General features: G+C 43.1%; 1 protein-coding gene across 1 annotated transcript; it reads left to right on the top strand.

The window, feature by feature from the left end:
- Positions 1-2,988: 2,988 nt before the first annotated feature.
- On the top strand, positions 2,989-13,782 carry NEK2 (NIMA related kinase 2). The gene is made up of 8 exons (XM_031438617.2): positions 2,989-3,194; positions 3,959-4,176; positions 4,453-4,693; positions 6,492-6,574; positions 7,326-7,452; positions 8,487-8,706; positions 10,129-10,254; positions 12,986-13,782. The coding sequence occupies exons 1-8, from the start codon at positions 3,099-3,101 to the stop codon at positions 13,207-13,209; spliced, it is 1,335 nt and encodes a 444-aa protein (XP_031294477.1). The 5' UTR covers positions 2,989-3,098; the 3' UTR covers positions 13,210-13,782.
- The last annotated feature ends 259 nt before the right edge of the window (positions 13,783-14,041 follow it).

Raw genomic sequence — 14,041 nt, 5'->3', positions numbered from 1 at the left:
AAGCCCAGGAGCTTGATTTTGGACATGGTAAGTTGGAGGTGCCCATTAATCTTCCAAGGAGCTTCTCTGAAAAATGAGTTGGTGTCTCTGTGAACACCTGTAGAGTGCTTGTGAGAAGGGAACATAGACATAGTGCAAATAATCTATTTATTTGAGATTTTACCACATTTAAATGCAAACGGACAACAGTGAGCATATTTAGCAAGAAAATTGTGAAGACAGTGAATTAGACCCTGGGCATGGGAGTCTTATTATACAAGCCTCCGCCCCACCCTTGTGGTCATCTCTTAGTTCTCTCTTTCAGTGTAATCTTCTCTGTTTCCTTCTCAGCTGTTTGCTTAGTTCTTCCCACAATCTGTAATGGGTGAATTTCCCCGTGGGCATCTACCTCCTTCACCTCCAGGACTGCATGTCAGTCCTACTCACTGGGGTATCTTCAGCACCTGGCAGGGCCTCAATTTACAGTTGTTGAAGGATGAGATTTTAATTTAGTAGGTCAGATAAGGCAGTTATACATGAGAAGCTAGTAATACAGACTGGTATTATTATATGTGCATTCCCCAGGGCCCATTTTAAATGAGTCAAGAAAACAGCTAATGGCTCTTTTAGGAGATCACCCTGGGTTGAAGGCAGCAAAGATAATTTTCAGGGAAAGAACTGGGCTTGAGATGAGCCTTAAAGAACGGGTGGAATATGAAGGAAGGAGAGGGAAAGGGTGTTTCCTCTAAAGTGTTCCTGATTGACGTCCACATGCTCTTCAGCCACCAGCCACCATGTCTAGTGGTCACTGCTAGGCTATCCTGCCCCCCACCCCCACCCAATGATAGGGGCAAACTGGCCAGTTACTAGGGTGGTAATGCCCTACCTATGTCACACTTTATCATCTTTGCTTCTTTTTAAAATGAACATCCAGCCTATTAATGCCTATCATTATATCTGGCCCATTAAAAAGTTCTCAATAAATATTTGTTGAATGAATATATGTGCCTGGGAGCCTCTCTCCACACTCTTGGGATGGTTCTTTTCTCCACCATTTAGTCTCTGCCATAGGCTACTGAAACATGAGTACTCGAGGAATCATCCAAATTCTCATTTAATTATAAATAAGCTGCTTTCTCATTTTCATTTAACAAAGATTTATTGCGTGTTTCTTTTATTACAGGACTTACGCTGGCTACAAAGAACTTGGAATTGAGCTACTGTGAGACCCGTGAAAACAAATAATGATAAAGAATAAGGGTTGATTTATATACAAAGTGGTCTATGAACACTGTAGATGGAGGAATTAAAGGCTTCCCAGAGTACAGGAGAGAAAGTTGGCATTAAATCTTAAAAGACAAGTTGTGTCTTCTAGACAGAACTGATCAAGGGTAGGGGAGTAAATAAGGGAGTGGGGTGGACAGTTTTCTAGACAAATGGGATAACAGGTGCCAAGCTAGTGTCAGGAGGGAGCTGAGAGAGTGTGCTGGGTTTGGGGAATTTGGGCAAAACCTAAGAGCATAAGACTGGCCAGAGAGAAGGTACAGGACTGGATTTGAGGCAGGCCAGCAAAAGAGCTCTATGATGTCAATCTTTAAGAGATACTAAAATTAAAAAATATAAAGCTAATTAACTCAGCCACTTGTGACTCCTTATATAACTTTTGAAACCTAAACTGGTTCCATTCCCTTGAGGTAAGACAATGTCCTTGAATGTTACTTTAAAAATCTCCTGGCTGGCAATTCCAATTACATTGTATTCGGTGCATGTAAAAAATTCTGTATTTTTAACATAAAGAGGTTTGTAATTCTTATTAATAGAAAATCAAGTTCCTTTCAATCCCACGCTGAACATATTTAAAGAAAATTGACCTATTTATGTATTGCCAAATTATTAGCCTTCTGGTAATGTACAAATTCCTCCATCCACCCCTGGATAGAGGTCTCCAGGTCCCCTCTCCCAGGTAAAAATGAGACTGTTCCATCTGGCTGGGTGAGCTGAAAATGCTGGTTTCTGTGGTGCCCAGATAAGGTTGCATTCAATGAAGTATTGTCAATTAATTATGGGGTTGGCACCCGAGATAACCTATTTGGCAGTCTTCTCTAATAAAAAAAATTTTTTGTAGAAGTCTTAAAGGTAAATCTGACCATCTCTGCCTTAGAGCCACCATATTTTCCTGGGTATTTCAAAACATCAGAGATTTCAGAACATCACAGACTGCTAAATTCCACCTTGAGGTTTTGTACACATCCTCTGCATGTTAAATAGGCCTTTTATACTTTGGTGTTCAAAAATATAGTCCCTCTATGACGACAACCCCCTAAAGACATGTGCCAACTCTAAACCATTAATATCAATATCCAGTGTTTTTGCACTGATTCCTCTCTTCCTGGCTGTTGCACCTAAAGCAAATAATAGAATTTCTGTGCTTCCGTTTCTTCATGGGAAATAACACTAATTCCTGCTTTATCGACGAGACAATAAATGTAAAGTGCTTAGCACAGTCCCACACCACCATCAGCACACATTTGCTTATCCTTTAGCGAGGGGAGTTCTTTTCATCTCAGTACTCAGCTTTCACTCAGTTTTCAGGGTGACCCCGCCCAGGCTCAGGGTACGGGAACCTGAAAGAGGAGGGCGGGTGCAGAGTGGGTAGTGTGAGGTCAGAGTGCAAAGGTCAAAGGCAGTTGGTTGAGGCAGTATGTAAAAAAAGTCTGAGAAAAGGTCTCTGGACTTCAGTTACCTTGGCGACCTCAGCCAGAGGGACAGGGTCGCGGAGAGCAACAACCGCCGCCACTTTCCATCCCCCGCCCTCCCTGTGGGTTTAGCCCCGCCCCTTTCTCCCTTGAGGTCGGAAGCAGACGCAGACACCGACGCCGACGCGGTTGCCTAGCGACACACTTTTCCCAAGATGCCCAGGGTGTAGTGTTGCGCTTTGTAGCCAATCAGGGAGGCGAAGCGGCCTTACTGCGGGCCAATAGAGTGAGAGCCCGGCGCCCGCGACGGTTAAACGGGGCTGAAGTCCTGGGTGGCCGGGCGTTGTGGTTGGAGGTCTCCGAGACCGTGGCTGCAGCTGCGCGGCGGCGGTGCGACCGGCAGGAGGCCTGCGTGGCCCGGCCATGCCGACTCGGGCGGAGGATTACGAGGTGCTGTACACCATTGGCACCGGCTCCTACGGCCGCTGCCAGAAGATCCGGAGGAAGAGCGACGGCAAGGTGAGCGCGGGCCCGGTCCGCGTCTCCGCCCCTGCCGCGGTTTCGCCAGCCGTGGCGGGAGCGCCCTCTGCCGCCGCAGGGAAGCGAGGGGCCTGGGATTGTGGGTCTCCAAGGCAGGGTGCCCAGAAGAGTCAGCCATCTCCCCCAGGTCTGACTGTTTTGGGTCGCTCAAGGAATGAGAGATTGCGTCCTTTAAAAAAAATTTTGTGAATCTGTCCTTAATTTTTAAGTTAAATTAATAGACCTCTCAGACAAGAGAAAGGGGAAGGAGCATCAGAACCTGGAGCTTTTCTGTCTTGCAGTCAGAACCATTATAATACGGATTATTCAGATTGTTGGATTCATATTTACCACTGTGTGTAGGTAGACCTTACACAGAAAGAAACGGTGGAGAGGAAACTGGCTCTGGTAGAGGGATCTCTACTAAGATCTGTCACCCTGGAATAGCTCAACTGGTAGGAATGGTCAGGAACTTTGACTACCTCTGCTCCAGCTTTGACCAAAGTACCTTACCTCAGCCTTCCACAAAGCACCTGGGGGTTGGGGGTTGGGGGTTGGGGGAGGCCTGATACCTCATCCCCTTCTATTGCATCATTTACCGCTTAAAAATGAGGGGAAGATTATGGAAATAAACTCAGGGGTCCTTAAGTTCATTGAACTAAATAGGTGATAATGACTGATCTATTTACTAGAAAAGTAATTTTTTAAAAATGCGTTTGTTTTTGAGTACGAGTTCATTTACACCTTGGAAATTCTTATTTCAGATATTAGTTTGGAAAGAACTTGACTATGGCTCCATGACAGAAGCTGAGAAACAAATGCTTGTTTCTGAAGTGAATTTGCTCCGTGAGCTGAAGCATCCAAACATTGTCCGATACTATGATAGAATTATTGACCGGACCAACACAACACTGTACATTGTAATGGAATATTGCGAAGGGGGGGACCTGGCTAGTGTAATTTCAAAGGGAACCAAGGAAAGGTAAATGAATCTTTTAAATGGGCCTAGTTTTGTTTCTGTTAAGCATCCTGTTTAGGATCAGGGACAAAGTACTCAGTGATGTGGAAGAGTGTTCTTGTGTTTGTTTAGTGGGTCCACAGTAGTTTAGAATATCCCTGGTAAATCAGCACCTGTATTTTGTATGAAAATAATTTATTTCCCTATGTGTACACTTTGAAAATTAGGTGACTCTCATCATCTCATCTCTGTAATGGTTTTATTCAGAAATTACATGCTATGAAACTGCTTTGATTTCAGACAGTACTTAGATGAAGAGTTTGTTCTTCGAGTGATGACCCAGTTGACCCTGGCCCTAAAGGAATGTCACAGACGAAGCGATGGTGGTCATACTGTGCTGCATCGGGATCTGAAACCAGCCAATGTTTTCCTGGATGGCAAGCAAAATGTCAAGCTTGGAGACTTTGGGCTAGCTAGAATATTAAACCACGATACAAGTTTTGCAAAAACATTTGTTGGCACACCTTATTACATGTCTCCTGTAAGTATTTCAGAATTTAGATACTTTTAAAACATCTTAATGCTGAGTATTCAGCTGCGAGAGAATTGAGCTTTTTTTGTTTGTTTAGTAATATCCAATAGCCAAGTATTAACAATACTGTTTTGTTTTAAATTTATATTTTTGTGAATGGACCACCAGACCATTAAATTCCTCTATCAGCAATACAAGTCAAGCTTTCACTGAGTGACTACCAAGTGCTAGACTCTGGGATTACAAAGATGAAATAGCTTTTGCCTCTGCCCTCAAGAGCAGCATTTCCCAAAGGGCCATAGGTCCTGGACACCAGCTGGGCCTCATCTGGAGCGATTGTTTAAAATGCAGAGTCCTGGACCCCAAATCCAATGAATTTGGATCCCTGGACAGGTCTTTGCACTCAATTTTTGTTTGTTTATTCCCCACCACTTTTTATTTTGGACTCTGTATTTTAACAGACTCTAGATGATTCTTGTGCTTGGAGATTCAGGGCTCAGGAGGCTCCCTCACTTCAGAGAATGTGTTTTTGCAGTGTTAACTTTGTGTGCTTGTTCTTTTTTATTGCCTTTTCCTACAGTGGAGCTGCAGAGTCCACCCACTTACCATTTCCTCTATTGCTGGATATTTTGTTTCCAAAATGTCTCACCATTCTGAGAGCTGCTAAGCATATCTTTGTAGGAATTATTCTTTCTTCCTTTTTGGTCACTTCCTTGGTGTACAGCTCCCAAAATGAAATTGCTGAGTCAAAGGGTATGAACTGTTTATGACTTTCGAGTGGCTTTTGGAAAGCTCGAATAAATAAATGTTGTATATGAAATATGAGCAGATAAGGATGGAGAGAAATTTATTTTTTTTAGCAGTTCACAAACATTTCCAGGATTTTCTAAATCTTTTTTGGTCATGTTAACTAATCTGAATACAGTATAAAACTTAGTAATTAATGATTTTGTTTCTTGACTTAGATTAGACATGGCCAGAACGGTCATTTTCTCACGGGATCAGATTCCAAAATAAAAGCCTTTGACATAAAGGAAGATTATCCAGAGGTGATTCTTGGAAAATTTGAAACCTGCGCAATTCTGTTGTTCCTTTTCCCTTCTGCCCTTGTGATTAGATCAGTTCAGCCTTCCCTGAGGCATTGATTGTCAGGATGTGGACCAGACTCACCTGTTAGACTTTAAAACACTAGGAATCCGCTTGAAGGTTTTGGTACAGCACTTGCCTCTGTGCCCTTTGTTGAGAATAAGAGCTACTGGGAACTGTTGTTACTGTAAGAGTGGGGGAAAGGCAAAGAGTTAATCTGTGAAATGAGAGTATTAGTTACTGCTGTGGTATATACAGTGGACTAAGGGAAAATATGTAAATGATTCAATTAGCCATTTATGTCTATAGCCAATTAAATGTGGGCTGGATGTTATTCTAGAATTTTCTCTCATTCTTTTAAATGGAGTTTCTAGATTATGAATTCCTTGAGGTTAGAGGGTAGAGGTCTCTCATGTTCACCTTTGAGTTGCCAATGCCTTACCTATAGTAAAACAAGACAGGCTTGAATGAAAAATAAGTGAATGGATTATATGTGACAAAGTATGTTAGGATGAGGTCATTGCCTTGTTTCCATTATAAATTTGAAGATAAAGCATAAAGTACTATCTTTTGTTGTTGTGATAAAAGATCTAACCTAAGTAGAATCAGCCTTTTGTATTTGAAGTTTTTGTTACAAATATAAAACATAAAATGTTTTTAAGTTTTAAAACAAAATAAACTTTTAACTCCTACTTTCTTACCTTTCTTCCCCCTTAATAAGGAACAAATGAATCGCATGTCTTACAATGAGAAATCAGACATCTGGTCACTGGGTTGTTTGCTGTATGAATTGTGTGCATTAATGTAAGTACGATGAAGACAGATTTTTAGTCTGAGGTTTACGCTTAAAGAGATTTGTCACCTTTCACCGGATTCAGCTTTTTGAGTGTCCATATACATTCAAGTCCGAAAGAATCATACTTTGGATTAAAATTAAGATAGATGGACAGGTTAAAAAATTATTTACAAATTAATGAATAGTATAACCCCTGAGGCTGGACCTTAACTTGTTCAAGCTTCCAGCCTGGGTAAGTACTTCCCTCTTAGCCTGATGCTTAGCTCGAGGGGAGAGCGCATAGGTCAGGCCTATGGAAGAAATGAAATAAAAATCTAGAGAAGAAGTCTGGGAATTTGGACAGGAAAGAGTTCTAATTCTTTCTCTCTCTCTCTTTTTTTCTTTTCCCCTTCTAAACTATTCTGTAGAACAGTGGTTCTCAACCAGAGAAGGGGACTTTTGCCCCCCAGTTTTGCCTTCCTCCCATGGGTCATTTGACAATGTCTATAGGCAGTTTAGTTGTCACAGCTAGGGATGACTACTGGCATCTGGCTGATTGCATTTACCGATGCTGCAGAACATACTAACGATGCACAGGACAGCCCCCATAAGAAAGGATTACATGACTCCCAATGTCAGTTGTGCCAAGGTTGGGAAACTTAGCTATAGAAGAAGATCCCAGAAGTAGAAACAGATATGAACTGGATCTTAAATTCTGCTTTTAATTTAGTTCCTATTGTGTATTTTCATTTTTACATTAAGAAAAAACTTGTCCCCCAGGCCTCCATTTACAGCTTTCAACCAAAAAGAACTAGCTGGGAAGATCAGAGAAGGCAAATTCAGACGAATTCCATATCGTTACTCTGATGAATTAAACGACCTTATTACCAGGATGTTAAATTTAAAGGTAAAGTTTATAAGATTATATATCGTATGTTTCTATCTCTCAGTTAAATTTTGCAGTATAAGCTCTCATAGAGCAATGAGCCTGAAGAAACATTAACTGTATTTCCTTAGCTAAATCTGCTCTGTTAACAAGTGAGAACACGTATACTTGGCACATTGCTGGCCTACCTTCTGCGCTTTCTTTATGTCTTCTGCCACTCTGCCAGGCTGACAGATGGTTGGTAGCAAGGAAAGACTGCAGAAAGGATCCAAATCCTCAATTCCTCTTGTCCTTGCCTACCCCAAAGTGGCAGGTGCTACAGGAAGGGGCCAGAAATAATAAGACCGTATTACTCTGATTCTAGCTTCAGTTGAGAGATTAGAGACCATTAGAGATGGAGATGGTGGGCGGAGGGGGGCTAAAAGGACTAGAGGGGAAATAACTCAAAGATATTTTGTGGAAAGAATCTGGCCATGGGAAGGGGCAGGAGATGTCCTAGGGATCGGGCTGACATAAGAGTAGTGTTCAGTGCTGTGGGAGTTCAAAGAGAAGGAAGCGGGTGAAGTAAGAGGGTTGAAGGTCGGTGAGAGTCTCCTGCTTAATGCAGTTTAGAGATGCGAGGGCAGTACTTGCCCTGAAGCAGACCAGACCATACGGATGGCTGTCAAACACAGCACAGGGACTGAGCCGCCTTGGGTTGAAAGGGGAACAAAGATAAGTTAAAATCTGCTTTACTTTGTGGACCCAGAACCTCATGAGCAAAAGCCACCAGTGAACTTACTTTTTGGGTGTTAAAGACCCATGTATTTTTTTTGCGGGGGGAGCTGGGTGAAGGGGATGAGTTGTGTGGTGATGGGTGGTAGCTGGACTTGTGGTGGTGGTCACTCTGCAGTGTGTACAGGTGTTGAACTATAATGCTCTGCAACTAAAAAGACCCGTCCCTAAAGGAGTCTTTCTTTTCCTTGGAAATAGATGCCGTTTCAAACATAACTGCTCTCCTGGATGAGTGTTCCATGATGAGCTCTGCCTGTAACACTGAGTGTTTCTTCCCCCAGGATTACCACCGACCTTCTGTTGAAGAAATTCTCGAGAGTCCTTTGATAGCGGACTTGGTTGTGGAAGAGCAGAGAAGAAATCCTGAGAGAAGAGGGCGACGAGTAGGAGAACCAGAAAAGCCGCAGGAGCCCAGCCCTGCGCTGAGTGAGCTGAGACTGAAGGAGTTGCAGTTGCAGGAGCGGGAGCGAGCCCTCCGAGCGAGGGAGGAGAGGCTGGAGCGTGAGTCTGTGTGGGGGCGCGGAGAGCTCCAGGAAGGTTGCTCTGACGTCTGGGAAGATCTGTCTGAACAGAGGATCTTACGTGTGTGTTCTGTTAGAACACTTTTATAAATACTTGCGAAACCAAAACACGTAAATCAAGCTTGTCGGCCCCTTCGTGTTGGGCCGTTTTGAGATCAGTCGCCGCCCTTACGTTGCTGGGCACCGACTCTGATAGCCCAGCACGGTCACCCTTCCTCTCCTGCACTTACTCTTTCCTTCATCTTCTTTAATATACGTGCCCTGAGGTTCTCCCCTTGTAAAGGAATGCCTGAGAGTTTGCAGCCTTCCAGAATAAAAACCATCGCTTCTCCCTTCTGATGGGGCTGTTCCACCACAGTCCGGGACAAAATCCCTACCATATGTGAGGCTAGATGTGTTCAGGCAACTCAGCGGAGAATGTGGGTACAAGATACTTAAGTACTCCGATGGGTATTGTTGGATTGGCTGCTAATTTGATGTTGGAAGTCTGTCTCCTCCACTTAAGTGCGAGTTGCTACCCAGGGTTTAGGATTCTGCAGGGCGGCCGAGCGGTGAGGCTGCGGAGGGAAGAGAGGTGGGCCATGACTGTCCCCTTCCGCCCCAGTGTCTCACCTGTTCACTTCTGCACCTTGATGCCCAGTGCAGACTGCATAAATGTTCTCCTATCTAAATGTCCTTGTACAGCGTCCAGGTGCGTTCACCAGCGTTTTACTTCCTGGTGGTAACTGTCTGTCCCCATGAGAGGCACTCTCTGTAGGAGGCACAGCCTGTGCTTACCTGAAACTCTTCTTTTTGTCTCTTCTGTCAAAAGAAGTCTAAAAACAAACAAAAAAAACCCCAACCAACCAAAACCTTTTTATTAAAACTTTCCCTGATGTTTTGTAATTTTATATGGCAGCTGAAATCTGAACTCTCTGAATGCTGGGCCTTGAATAAATGATAGCTTTTGTTACTATTCTAAGGAAGCACCACCTCACTGAGCTGTGGTTTTCTCCCTTCTATTTGGGTGCTGTCATTGACACAGAAGGAGGAGGGTTTGTACTGTGTGGCCGGGAAACGCCCAGAAAATGAACTGTTGCCCCTTTTCACTGGAGAGCAGGGATGGCAGTACCTCTTGTTTTTCCCCCATGAGTTACTCCCACAACATGACCAGAGCTTGAAGCTGACTTTGTACTTGTGCTTAAACCAGTCCTCAGGAGAAAACCTGAGACAATGTACAATTGCTAAAACACTGCGCTGTGAAACGGGAACAGTCATTACCCTTCACAGAACAGGACTCGTTGGCAGTCGGACATGCTACCCTAGTGATGAGGCAAAGTGATGCAATGACCAGATGTGAATTGTTTTATACCCAGAGCCACCTGTTAATTTCTTACTTTCTTGTTCCGTTCCCTCTTTAAAGAGAAGGAACGTGAGCTTTGCGTTCGTGAGAGACTGGCAGAGAACAAACTGGCCAGAGCAGAAAGTCTGTTGAAGAATTACAGCCTGCTGAGGGACCAGAAGTTCCTGTCTCTGGCGGGGAGCCCAGGTATGAGAACCAGCTCAGTGAGCAGAAGCTCGTGCCACAAATGAGGATGTGGGCACTAGTGTTGCCCCCAGGGTGACTTTGGTAGCCCTTTCAATTTACAGAGTCTCGAATTTTAAGATGGAGTTTGTTGAATATATGTGTTGCAATGGAGGTAAGAATTCTGTTCTAGCAATAACTGACTTACTGGGTTTGGAGACCTGAGGCAACGAGTCAGGATAAATTCATCTTTGGTTTTATTTACTTTATCAAGCTACATGTTCAGTATTCTATATTTTTAAAAATTAGGTCATTTTTCACAAAATGCTGTACATTTCAGATTTTTCTCTGGGTATATTATCAAAACGTTACATTCCTCTCCATTTTCAAGTGAAAATCCTAGCATTTTACTGTTACCACATGACCAAATAACACTTCCACATCCTTTATAGAAGGTATGATGAACCAACTGTGGGATAGGCTATCACTTTTGGATCTTTGCCATTCAAACTGAAATAGGTATATGTCAAAATGTGATTGTTTAAAAAAAATGTGATTGTTTAATATCTACAAACACTCTGCTCTCAGTGATGGAAGTAAATACCTTTTTTTTCTCAATATTGCTGTCTACCATTTCAGTATTTTTATAATATTTCAGCTTTTATTTGATTCCACACTGCCATCCATAAAGATGAACTAGACTTAGATCACAATCACCATGATAGAGTGAAGTGGTATTTTTATCTGGGCGAGTTTCATGCATCAAACCCATTGCTGAGAATTAGTGAAGGCCCTGTTGGGGACGGCTCTTCAGTTAAAGAGTTTATTTACATCTTGCCAGGAGAGTCTTTGAGCAAAGGGTGAAAAGAGCTAGAGAAGGATGATGTATTTCACTTTTTTGAAGAATCTACCTGTATGCAAATCATGGCACATAATTAAAATGAGCTGTAGGAATAGAGTGTCCAGTGTGGGCAGGAGATATTTAAATAAAGTACTGAGCTTGTCAGAGCCCTAAGATAGCCATCAGAGCAGTGGGGAGGGGGTGCCCTTGTGACCTCAGGACGGTTGGAACCATCCTCTCCCCATCCTCAGAAATGAGGGAAATAACATAGATGGAGATCGTCCCAGGGAGGAACAGCATCTTTTCTAAAGCTCTCCTCGGTCTATTTAGTGACTTTTCTTCTACTTAATGGAATACTAATTCTTTTTCTAAACACTCTTCCTTCTTATAAAACTCTCTTATTAGTAAGATTTACATTTTACACTATTGGTTTACAAATGTGTAGGTGTTTGTGGTAACGAAGATGGATCTACTTGAAACAATGGAGTTAAGGCCCAAAAGCAGTCTCCTAAAATGCTCTGCAGGGAAACCATGTGTGAAACAGGAAGTCGAGACAGTCGGGAGCCAGTGCTTCTCTGTGCAGCCTGCTCCTTCCTTGGGGCCTTTCCATTTCCTTGGCCTGGAACATTCTCTGGACAGTCCCGTGGCTTCTTACGTCCTCGTTCTCATCAGGTCTCTGCTCAGAAGTCACCTTGCTATGAGGCTTTATCACTGCAAACACCCCCAGCACCTCTGTCTCCCTTTCTCAGTGTTACTTCCTCCCACAGCACGTATCAGCCTCAAATACTCCCCATATGTACTGTTTATTTGTTTATGGTCTATCTCCTCCTACCACAGTGGGGCCTTTGTTTGGTCCACAATGGACCATACAATGAGCTCAGTAAGTCTTTGAACCAGTTTCCTTTCCATGAACACAAAGGAGAAGCAGAAAGGTTCTGGGATTCAGACCTGCAAGTCCCCAACCCCCAAACAGTTCTGTCAGTAGCTAGAAGTGTAGCCACTTGAAGGAAATTTTTTCTTCATGTTAAAAGCACAATTCACATTTTTCACTCATTGTTAACTTGATTTACTTTTACCCTGCTGAATTTGCTTAGGTTCCTTTTGAAACAAGTTTCTGGTCAGTTAAGCTGCTCTGAAGTAAGTGTCCTTGAATATTCCTCTAAAACTGTAGGTGCTGTCTGTGAGAAAGAGCTGCTTCCATACCGTTCTGGAGTCGTGTTCTGGGTAGAACGGCACTTGTTGTCAAGAATAGAGATAAATAACATTGATTCCCAGGAGTTCTAGATTGTGGCCTGTCATCCTTAGTGCATTTACCCTTCAGAGGAGAGTTGATTGTTAAGAGAATAAAACATATGTTCCTTGATTTTTGGCTGAGTTAACACACTGATTTCTACCAACCTCATGTCCCTAACCTGTTATAAAAGAGACAACAGGTCCAAAATGGAGCCACTTGTCACCAAACCAAGACTTAATACCTAACTTAATTACAGTTTCAGCCTCTGCCAGGAGTGGAATCTTAAACCAGTCAATCTGGAATTAGCTGGTCAGCACCAGAGGGGTCATCTGCCTCATAGACCCCTGCTGTCCCCTAAGTTAATGTGACCTTGCCACAACTAGTCTGCTCTTTGCTAGTGTAACTTTCTCATCCCACCCACTTCTGCCTATGAAAGTTCCTTTCTCTCTGCTGGATGGGGAGCTGCCCGATTCATGAATCGCTGAATAAAGCCAGTAAGATCTTTAACTTTTACTCAGTTGAATTTTGTTTAACACATCTCTGTCCAAGAGAGAATGAGACAGGTGCCCAGATTTCAAATGTGAAATTGACAGTAAATATTTTCGTAAGTTTGGTAAGTAAGGAGGGACTGAACTCCTCTTCTTGTAACTCAAAACCCTTTTTCTTCTTTCTTTCTCAAGAACTTTTTGATCTTCCATCTTCAATAATGAAGAAGAAAGTTCATTTCAGTGGGGAGAGTAAAGAGAACGTCATGAGTGAGAATTCTGAGAGTCAGCTCACTTCCAAGTCCAAGTGCAAAGACCTGAAAAAAAGGCTGCATGCCGCTCAGCTTCGTGCTCAAGCCCTGTCCGACATTGAAAAGAATTACCAGCTGAAAAGCAGACAGATCCTGGGCATGCGCTAGCCTGGCCGCGGGACGCAGCCCTCCCGAGAGCCGTGCCCAGCTGCTGCGGCCACAGACGCGGTTCCGTGCGCCGTGCCTTCCCCTGTCTTGCTTGGGTCTTGCTCTTGCTGTTCTTCAGCAACAACTGTACAAAATGTCTACGCCTTTCATTTTTAAAGAACATTTTATTGAAGAATGACACTTGCTTGGCCAGTTGGGCTTTTAATCCTGTGTGTGGTTACTACTGGAACACGAACTGTTATATTCTAAATGGTGGTGGTGGTGGGGGATCATACGAGGAAAAAATATTTACCCAGGAGCAGCACTTACTGGGAAGTTTAAGACTGAGTGGTGTGCTTGTAACTGTCGTGTCTAGATTAAAGTCTGAGGTTTTAAATGTTCTTGAGCTTAGAGAAGACCTAATTGGATACAAATTGGTCACGAATACCTTGACATCTAGCTTATAAATATCCCCTTGCTCTGTAGTGTAAATCTGTCACCTTTTGTGAAAATTCATCACTGTGACGTCTGTATTTTTTCCCCTTTCTATTCTATTTAACCGTATATGAGCTGTCTGTCTTTTACCCACCCCTTTCTCACTAAATAAAAGAATCTTTAGTTTTCCTATATTTCTGCCCCTTGCATTTGTTGATCTCTTCATTGGAGGGAATCTGTGTTTATGATTCAGAGGCACTGAGGGGAGAGAACGGGGTCTGATGCTCCCGAGAGCTGTAAGGGCACATTACTTCCCATCTCATTTGTCCACCCAGGCCAGTGGTTCTTACTGGGGGCGCTTTTGCCACCCAGGGGATATTTGCAATGTCTGAAGACAGTTTTAATTGCCATGACTGGA

The sequence above is a fragment of the Camelus dromedarius genome, chromosome 21 (assembly GCF_036321535.1).
Source record: "Camelus dromedarius isolate mCamDro1 chromosome 21, mCamDro1.pat, whole genome shotgun sequence".
Lineage (NCBI taxonomy): Eukaryota > Metazoa > Chordata > Mammalia > Artiodactyla > Camelidae > Camelus > Camelus dromedarius.
Note: the sequence above shows the minus strand (reverse complement) of the source record. Positions and strands in the feature narration are given on the sequence as shown.

Excerpts from the sequence above, each read along its gene's own strand:
- NEK2 (XM_031438617.2), top strand. The coding sequence starts at position 3,099 with ATGCCGACTCGGGCGGAGGATTACGAGGTGCTGTACACCATTGGCACC. Across the intron at positions 6,575-7,325 it reads TATGAATTGTGTGCATTAAT|GCCTCCATTTACAGCTTTCA; the intron begins GTAAGTACGATG and ends CTTGTCCCCCAG. Across the intron at positions 7,453-8,486 it reads CCAGGATGTTAAATTTAAAG|GATTACCACCGACCTTCTGT; the intron begins GTAAAGTTTATA and ends TTCTTCCCCCAG.